Raw genomic sequence first — 10,000 nt, 5'->3', positions numbered from 1 at the left:
ATTTCTCTCTCTCCCGCTCTCTCCCTCTCTCTCCCTCTCTCCCTCTCTCTCTCTCTCTCCCTCTGCCGCAGTGTGTGTGTGTTGGGTCCGTGGTCTGACTTTGGTAAAGCGTACCACTCACTATTTGATGGCCAGTGGACGGGGACAACAAACACTGATTGGTCTCCACTGTGTGTGGGCTCCCCCAATAGAAGCATCTGAAAACTTAAAGGAGCGACAATGTGGAGCTACAACACCAGGGCTTTAATGAAGCCACCAGGTTGTAGTTTTAATGAAACTACAACTTTAAGGTCATGTATTCTTCTGTAATACTTTACAGATTACCACACCACGTGTACTTTATGTGGTAGTCGGGGACAGATCTATAAGCCAAACTGCTCATAACACTGTGTTTGCTGAATACTTTTGTCTACCTGTGTTTACGACGTAGCAGATGTAGCTTGTATCCATAACAACCTTATGGGACAACATTCCCTGAAGGCCTGCAGGTAGACTCCGGACGCTGGGGTTTCACACCCGGAATCTTTCAGCTGGGAGTGAGAAACGACAGCAACCGCATGCTTTTATTTCACATAACATTTAAAAGCCAGCGTGGAACCCATGTTTATATGACATTAAAGCTACTATGGAAGTTGAGGTCCTTTTTGTTTGTGTGTGTGTGTGTGTGTGCGTGTGTGTGTGTGTGTGTGTGTGTGTGTGTGCACAGGTGCGTGCGTGTGTGCGTGCGTGCGTGCGCTGGTGTACATGTGGGAAAGGTAGAGCTTTAATAGGCCTCTAAATGCTTTCCCCCCCTCCTCTTATTGTGGTTTCCTGTGTTTTGTGACAGGGCAGCCTCTGATTGGCCGCCCCCGATGTCCTCATTGTGGAAGGTCTCTGATCCTCAGAGCTGACAGGTGCAGCAGAGAGGTGAATAGGAAGGGGGAACAATGGAAGTAGTTATTACAGTAGAAAGGGCTAAACGGATGGATGAATACATGAATGGACGGAGGAAGGAGAGGAGGTCAAGTGATAGAATTGGGGGTGGAGGCCGAGAGGGGGAGGATGAGAGAAATCACATACGATGTGTTTGAAAACAAAACAGGCATGTATAACATTAGTTTAATATGATATAATTAGCAATTATTCGCCGAAGGCGGAGTGAATAGGACCCTGAGGTGAATAATTGTTTTAGTATGTACTACACATGAACACTCCAAGAATGAACAAGATAACACTTTTTGCCAGGATTTATTTGTTTCTATTAGCGTGACGGCCGTCAATGCGTGCTCTGAAAACAATATCCCGAGTTTGAGATCTCAATCTCGGGATATCTAATTGAGCCATCTTAGGAGGTTCACTTGTAGTATACACTAAAGTAATATAATATCATAAACTAATACCAATGTGGACTGCACACATGTGTGTGAGACCACGTGTCCATTTGTGTGTGCACAGCATGGAGGTCTGCCTGCCTCTGTCTATGTGCATGTGTATAATGAGCATGAGTTAATTATACACACGCATAAACATTATACACATGAAATCCCCCCCCCCATTCATCAGTGGATGCTAGGTGGAGCTAGGTGGAGCTCGGTGGAGCTCGGTGGAGCTAGGTGGAGCTAGGTGGAGCTAGGTGGAGCTTGGTGGAGCTAGGTGGAGCTCGGTGTAGTGAGGTGGAGCTAGGTGGAGCTAGGTGGAGCTTGGTGGAGCTAGGTGGAGCTCGGTGTAGTTAGGTGGAGCTAGGTGGAGCTTGGTGGAGCTAGGTGTATCTCAGAGACCTAGGGGCTGAGCTAGGCAGAGCTTGGTGGGTTGGCTAATGCTCTCGCTCGTCTTACCTGTACTGCTGAAAGACTCTGTCAACTTTATTTTTGGAAAGCACTGACAGATGAGTTCATAACTATAAAAATAACAAAAAAAAGGGCGGAAAAGTTAATTTGGACCTCGTTTGGTTTCTGAACGGATCACCGTCTGTGATAATTGCCGAACACACACAAACAAATACACACGCACACACACGCGCGCACACACACACACGCACACGCACACACACACACACACAAAGTGGCCTTGCACAGTACATTAGCACTGGGTCTCGCTGTTAAGGGCTCTCCATCAAAAGCATTCCTGGCGTCTCTGCAGGCGGACCGCGGTGCCAACAACAACCTCCCTCTGGACTCCGCTGACTCCAGCCCCACCTGGGGGCCCTGACGTGACCGGGCCCCTCGCAGGGGCCAGGGGCCGACGCTCAAGCCCTGACCAACACTGTGCTCTTTGCACTTACTTTATGCATGATCATTTATTTATTCATTATTATTTGGCCACATCTGATATTTATTTTGGGTTGGGGAGTTGTCTTCGGTTGTATTATATTAATATATTCTATTAGATTAGACTAGATAAGATTTGATTATGAAAAAAGACAGCCTGTTCCAATCCAGGCTCTCCCACGCCACAGAAAATAAGTGTGTGTGATGTATGTGTGCGTGTGTGTGTGTGCGCACGCGTGTGTGTGTGTGTGTGTGTGTGTGTGGGTGTGCATGCGTGTGTGCATGTGTATGTGTGTCAGTGTCCATCTGCGTCTAAGTGTGTGTGTGCGTGTGTGTGTATGTGTGTGCGTGCGTGTGCGTGTGTGTGTGTGTGTGTGTGTGACAGCCAAGGGATCGCAGTCAGTCCCAAATTGACTAAACAGACATGACTTTTTTAAAGACCTGTCATTTCCTCTACTGTTGCACACACACACACACACACACACACACACACACACACACACACAGTGACCCCATGTCTGGTGAAATTGAGAAAGAAGAAAAGATTTGTTGCTTGCTTCACTTTCAGCCCCGAGAGACAAATTAAAAGGATTTCTCCTCCAAGCCGAGGAGAAGGAGGAGGGGGGCCGGGTGCTCCCTTCATGTGGGAGAGAGGAGGAGGTGGGGGGGGCGAGGTGACGGAGGTGTGTGAGGAGGAGGGGGGGCGGAGAGCGGGGGGTGAGGAGGTTAACTGTTGAATGTTGAGAGGTTCATTTGGAGGTCCTGCTCCTGTATGTGGTTGTGTACCAGTTAGTGTGTGTGAGTGTGTGTGTGTGTGTGTGTGTGCGTGTGTGTGTGCCTGCGTGTGTGTCTCCTTGTGTGAATGTGTTTATGTGTGTGTGTGTTTGTAGATCTGAAACTGGGCTTTGTATCAAACAGAAGGCAGTAGAACAGTAAATCAACAGGGAAGAAGACGTTTGTGTGTGTGTGTGTGTGTGTGTGTGTGTGTGTGTGTGTGTGTGTGTGTGTGTGTGTCTGTGTCTGTGTGTGTCTGTGTCTGTGTGCTTGTGCAGGTGCAAATATGTGTGTGTGTGTGTGTGTGTGTGTGTGTGTGTGTTTTGGGAGCAAGAGAGAGTAAATCAATGTATGAAAAATAAGTTGTGTGAAACCTAAGGGGAGCAGGGAGTGCAGAGGGTGGTGGAGAGGGAGCGTTGATGGAGAGATCGGAGAGAGGGAGGAAAAGAGATGACATGAAAATAAGGAAGGAGAGGAAGGAGAAAGATAGAGAGTAGGAAACATGGAAACAAAGAAAGAAAGGAGCAAAGAAGGGGAAGAGGGAACGAGAGAATGCAAGAAGGAAGGACATAAAGAAGGTTATTTCTTTATGTTGCATGTGATGGATGGTAAAAACAGAGTTTCAAGCTACAATTAAAAAAGACAGAGAGAAAGAGAGAGAGGGAGAAGGAAGCGGGCATAGGGGGCTATAGCAGATGGGCTGGGGAATGAGAGAGGGATGAGGGGAGAGAGAGAGAGACTCCATGAGTCTGATGAGAACGCCATGCAGCTGTGTGGGTCCCTCCGGAGGCTGAGAGAGAGAGAGAGAGAGAGAGGAGAGATGGGAGAGAGAGAGGGGAGAGATAGGAGAGAGAGAGAAGAGAGAGAGCGAGATAGGCCCTCTGTGGATAGCCCTCACTGTGACTAATGTCTTTTTCACACATCTCACCTTCTGCCATCCATCACGGTGTCAGCATCACGCCCCTCCCCGGTGAAACCAGAAAGAAGTCGCCGTGGAAACGCACAATATATTAGTTCCGTGTAATGGCTTTTTTCTTTTCAGCTCTTGCAACTCTCTGCTCTCCTCGTACTCCATTCAGAAGTGCTCCGTTAACGTATTTAATTCATCCCACACAGATATGTTCTCTGTAACAAATCTTTATCACACTTATTATAACTACACTTAATTATGTTCAGCATATTTCAAATAGCTGCTGACCTATCCTTTTCTATGTATTTAAACTTTTCAAACATTAAACATGAACTTATCTAATAAGGAAATACTTCTCTGCTTCACTCTATAGTTTTATAGTCTACTTTATACTGTACGCTGTGTTGTGTTTTCAATGTGTGTGAGTACATCAAGTGTACTGACGTCGCTGCCCTTCAACACGGCTGCACGGCAGTTAGTCTAACCTCCAACAAGGACAGACTACGAGAACTACACACACATTAGCCTGCGCTGCGTATCTTTGATTTGATAAGACAGGAGGATAAATGAACCCCACAGAGAAGGGCAGTGTGTGTGTGTGTGTGTGTGTGTGTGTGTGTGTGTGTGTGTTTGTCTTCCCCCCGAGTATCGCCCCGTACGCAGTACTTTATCAGATCTGTGACGGTTGGGCTGGACAGTTTGAAGGACTGCTAATGAACACCACTGTTTGTCCTTTCCTTAAAAGGTTTCCCAACCTGCATGTCGGGGGGGGGGGGGGGGGTGGGGGCTTGTATGTCTGGCCGTGGTCTTTTGGACGCGGATCCTCGCCTAAATAATCCAGGCTTCTGTCTCGGAGGTATTTGAGGCAGACAGAGCGGAGGTGCGAGGGTCAGAGGGGAGCTGTCTAGTTTAACTCAAACTCAAAGTTTGTTTCCGTTTGAGTCGTTGGTCGGAGTTACCGTCTCCCTACGACGGCCGGCGTTCAAGGCCCATATTTAGTGAGTCTGTGTTGCGGTCCCACACTGGGAGTGTGCAGACGGGCTCAGGTGGAGATAAAGTGTGTGTGAGTGTGTGTGTGTGTGTGTGTGGGGAGTCACACGTTCATCCCCACTACTCCCTCCACACCATTAGTCCGACCGCCTCTGTTAGCCTTCTCTGTTCTTTATCTCTCTTCTCTCTCATATTTCTTCCCTCCATTCTTTCTCTGTCTCTCTCTCTCTTTGATTCTTTGATTTTCTCTCCCTCATACTCCCTCATACTCCCTTAAATTCTTCCCTTCTTCCCTTCCCTTCGCCTCCTCCCTGCCTCTGACCTTCTGTCGTCTCACCTCTCTTTTCTTTACCATTACAATCCTTCCCCTCTTCTGTTCTCACTCAATTTTCTCCTGGTCTTTCCAGCTGATGCTCTACCGCTCACTTTGGAGATGAGTCATGTCATATAAGATCTCTGTTTATTCGGCTGAGTCATGTCACATACTTTGTGAATGATGCACAGTATGATAAGCCACAGATATATGACTTACTTTCCTGGTGATTGGCCAATACTCAGCCCTATTTTGAATGAATAATTTCCATTCTAAAAGCCTTTTCAGTGTGTTTTAAAAAAACGAAGGCACGCCACACACTGTTAAAAACACGCTTTGTGCAGAGATGCCACCCCTTCCCTTAACCCCCGGCTCTTGTGAACGCCTCCACGCCAGGTCCGCCCCGCGTGTCGGAGCACGTGGCCCACCGTCAGGCCATCCGCCTGGGCCGCACCGTCAAGCTGACGTGCCCCGTGGAGGGGGACCCGCCGGCGCTCATCATGTGGACCAAGGACGGCCGCAACATCCACAGCGGCTGGTCGCGCTTCCGCATGCTGCCGCTGGCGCTGCGCATCAAGGCCGTGGAGACGGAGGACGCCGGCACCTACGTCTGCAAGGCCGCCAACGGCTTCGGCAGCGTCAACATCAACTACACCCTCATCGTCATCGGTGAGTCCACCCGAGCACCCAGCGCCTCCCAGACCGTCTGTGGTCTCTCTCCAGACCCCCCAGGGGGAAGGGCTTCTCATGTTGGGACGCTGCCTCTCTCCAGACCCCCCAGGGGGAAGGGCTTCTCATGTTGGGACGCTGCCTCTCTCCAGACCCCCCAGGGGGAAGGGCTTCTCATGTTGGGACGCTGCCTCTCTCCAGACCCCCCAGGGGGAAGGGCTTCTCGTTTCAGGGGACTGGCCGTATTTATGGTGGGACGCTACGTTTACATTTACATTGAGGGCGTTTAGCAGACGCTTTTATCCAAAGCGACTTACAATAAGTACATTTGTCATTTGTCAAGAAGTGAAACAATATATCGCCGTTGGTACAGTAAAGACGTTCATCGAACCAAGTGCAAGTACTGACAATCGCCAGGCTGACCCCATTCCCCGTATACAGCAGTGATAGCTAGGCTACTGCAGATGCTGCACAATTCAGTACAAGCTACACAATTAAGTACAATGAATGAATACAACCTGCATTAAGTGTGTTCATTAAGTGCCAGGACGTACAACAAACAATATTACAACAGACAGATAAGGGACTGAATGGCTATGTAGAGTCTAGGTGAACCTACCTCTCTCTGTGTCACCTTTGAATCCCAACGGAGGAGTTGTGCATGTTCGTTTGGGGGACTGGATGTATTTATGCTTGAGCCCAGAGGTTGTTAGATGTGTGTGTCTTGGAATATGGCTTTAGGGATGTGAACGTTTGCCATCTGTATGGGGCGTGACCCGTTTGGATTCTGATCTCTATCTTTGATGCAGTCGTTCTCTTTTAGGCCGTGTTCAACAGAACCCCGCGTTCACAAATAACAAAGGTGAACACGCAGACGCTGCACACACACACACACACTCACACGCACACACAAACATATGGAACAACATGTGAAAGACATTACGCTTTCCCTGAATTGAATTTTTCAATTGTACTTGCGTTGAGGCAGAACCTGCAGTACAATGCTGAAGGAAAGCATATGAACAGTGTGTGTGTGTGTGTGTGTGTGTGTGTGTGTGTGTGTGTGTGTGTGTGTGTGTGTGTGTGTGTGTGTGTGTGTGTGTGTGTGTGTGTGTGTGTGTGTGTGTGTGTGTGTGTGTGTGCGTGCGTGTGCGTGTAGGTGAGCATGAGGGTGGACTCTGTCTTGTGGTTGTGTATGTGCGTATCCATCGCTATATCTTTGTTGGGGAATGAAGGGGCAATACACACAATACAAAAGCGGACCGCAGCTGGTCGCTTGTTGTTTGCCTATGACTACTACTTTCTTGGATGTCTTTTCTTTTGGGATCCATCTCGTCATCCTCATGTTATACTTTTCCCTCCTCTTCTTGCCTTTGTTCCTTTTCGGGTTCCTATCCCACTCCTGTCTTGCCTCATTTCCCGATCCTGGCCTACCATTGGCTGTGCCATTTTGATTTCTGGGGCCTAATTAGGCAATTAGGCTGAGCTCGCTTTGATGTGGTAATGAAGCCAGCGCGTCTCTGCAGCAGGTCAGACTGCCAGGCTCTGCTGCTCTGCATGTGGCTGCGTGTATGTGTGTGTGTGTGTGTGTGTGTGTGTGTGTGTGTGTGTGTGTGTGTGTTTGCCTGTGTGTGATTGTGTGTGTGTGTGTGTGTGTGTGTGTGTAGGGGGGGAGGATGCGGGGTTTGTGAAGGCCGCATTATGAATGGCTCTTTTTGTTTTTGGAGAGATGTTTGTGTTTGTACCATGCTTGTTGGGGGCGGTAAAAGGAGGTGTGTGTGAGTGGGTTGATGTGCGTGCGTGCGTGCGTGCGTGGTGTCCCATGTTTGTGTCCATTGCACAGGGACACGCTGTGATGATAGCCCCTCTGCAGTGGTCTCGCAGTCAAAGGATTGTATCTATTATCCATCGTCTGTACAATAGCCCTTAGTGGGCGAATCCAAATCCCAATTGATAAACAAGAAAATGTCCGGCTTATTCTGTGTCGGCATTAAGACAGACTCTTGTACCGGCGAGGAGGACACTTGTTCCCGTGTATCGATGAAGGAATTCCATTCAGAAGCATCCTCCACCTCCTTTGTCCTGGACTTCAAAGCAGAGCTTAGGCACAGGGGGGGGCGAGGGCACGCGGGGGGGGGGTTCCAAGTTCAACAGCTGCCCCTGATGTCATCTACACAGGCAGCTGTACCCCCCCACCACTTCTCCTTCCTCACTCCCTGCTGCCCAATCTGTATCACCTCTCACCCCCCTCCTCTCCTCCTCTCCTCCTCTCCTCCTCTCCTCCTCTCCTCCTCTCCTCCTCTCCTTCTCTCAATCCCTTCCACCCTCTATTCTCAAGGAGACATCAGTAATCCTTATGCTAAATAGCATTATTATACTTCTTACTAATAAACAGATAATGCACGAGTGCCACAGCGACTACTTTCTTGTGTTTCTTCACCTTGTGTTGTGTGGACCTCTGTGTTGTGGGTCAGGGTGACCCAGAGTGCATCCCCACATACTTCCTCTCCGATCAAAACCACTGAGGGCCGTTGTGTGGCCCTCAGAGCCCGGTGCTGCTTTGCCTTCGGTAACCGTGCTGTCAGATCCAGTGAAACGTTAACTGTTGACTTGCACCTCTGTTCACCTCACCCACTAATGCACACGTCGACTCCAATCCTTCACCAATGCGCTTTGTTGTGCTTTCACTGGCTGCTTACTTCAGGCTGCTTTACGTGAGTGACTAGCATAGCCAACTAGCATAGCCAGCTGGCCTAGTCAACGTGCATAACTATCATTCTTTATGCTAATCTATGGATACGTGATATAACAATTCAGTTATCATTTATACTGGTTCCATGAATGCATCAATGTTGGAGCTGGAGCAGCATATAGTCGTTACCTTGAACGCTTCCATTTAAGGTGTACTTTGTGTTCCTGGTGACTGAAATTGTACGATGGTTCTTCAGAAAATCTCCCATCTGTGGATTAAGTATTTTTTTCCCATAAAGAATCCAAGAAAAACTCACACAGACCATAATCTCAGCCACTAAATCTCCCTAATCCAAACACAACCGCCACAGTGCTGTAACATAAATCTGTCATTAATCAAAGGCCAGTGAAGATCACCACTAACCAAAAGAAAATCACAACTCATTTCCATCGGCGATAGACGGACAGACAGCGGACACGACCAGAGGGCAGAGCACACCGGCGAACACAAAGCCCAGCTCCCAGACCGCTCCCCGTCCACACAGTCACACACCAGAATGCGGCTGAAAGCCTTTCACAAGTGGTTGGCTGTTCAGAGATGACCCCCGTGTGTAACTCTAGCCTGGAAGTGTGCCTCGGAGTGTCCTTGGAGAGGCACTTAAGAATGGAAAGTAGTTCAGCGGGAGTCATGGAAGCAAGGCCCCCTCCGTGTTTTTATAGTTGGAAAAAATCTGCATGGGCGCTGATGACCGGAGCCTGGTGAGGATTGTCCGACGCAGATTGTTTCCGTTCCCGCTTGGGTCGTGTCCTGTGCTTGTGTTCATTGCCGTACAGGGAAAGGAGCTTTTTCCACAAACAATGATTGTGGAACATTTTGAACCCCAAGCGCTGGAGTGGAGGCTTCCGTTAATATTTATTTAATTGTATTGTGTGTGTCTTTTCCTTTGGCTTGTCCCTTCCTTCTTTCCTCTCCTTCTTTCCTCTCCTTTTGTACCTCGGCAGAAACAAGAGAGTAGAAGTGACGACAAAAGAAGGGTTTCTTATCCTCCCTTTTTTCTCCTCTCCTCTCCTTCCTCCTCTTGTCCACTCTAGTCTCCGCTCCTCCTTCCTCTCCTGTCCCCTCCTACCTCCTATCTCCTATCCTCCCTCCTCTCTCTTCTCCTCCCCCTCCTCCCACCTCTCCTCTCCTCTCCTGGCCTCTCATACCCCCTTTCCTCCCCTCTCCTCTCCTCTCCTACATCCTCCTCCTCTATGTCCTCATCTCCTGTGTGGTCCTACGGTAATGAGAGAGGCCACACCTGCGTTGGATTCCTCTGTTTTCCTCTCACATTTTAACCACGCTATCTCTCACACATTTTTCTTATTAACACTCAATCGTTTGTTTCCCGCGGCCCTCCCGTTTTTCCC

General features: G+C 48.9%; 1 protein-coding gene across 1 annotated transcript in view; it reads left to right on the top strand.

Moving 5' to 3' along the window:
- The window catches only part of fgfrl1a (fibroblast growth factor receptor like 1a), a 40,473-nt gene that overhangs the window by 14,612 nt on the left and 15,861 nt on the right, over positions 1-10,000 (top strand). The window contains exon 3 of the mRNA XM_084469019.1: positions 5,630-5,941. Coding sequence (XP_084325145.1) covers positions 5,630-5,941 — 312 coding nt within the window. The remainder of the gene's footprint in view (positions 1-5,629; positions 5,942-10,000) is intronic.

Source organism: Micromesistius poutassou (genome assembly GCF_964030765.1).
Source record: "Micromesistius poutassou genome assembly, chromosome: 6".
Classification (NCBI taxonomy): Eukaryota; Metazoa; Chordata; class Actinopteri; order Gadiformes; family Gadidae; genus Micromesistius; species Micromesistius poutassou.
The sequence above is the reverse complement of the archived record's forward strand: the minus strand, read 5'-3'. Positions and strand labels throughout refer to the sequence as shown.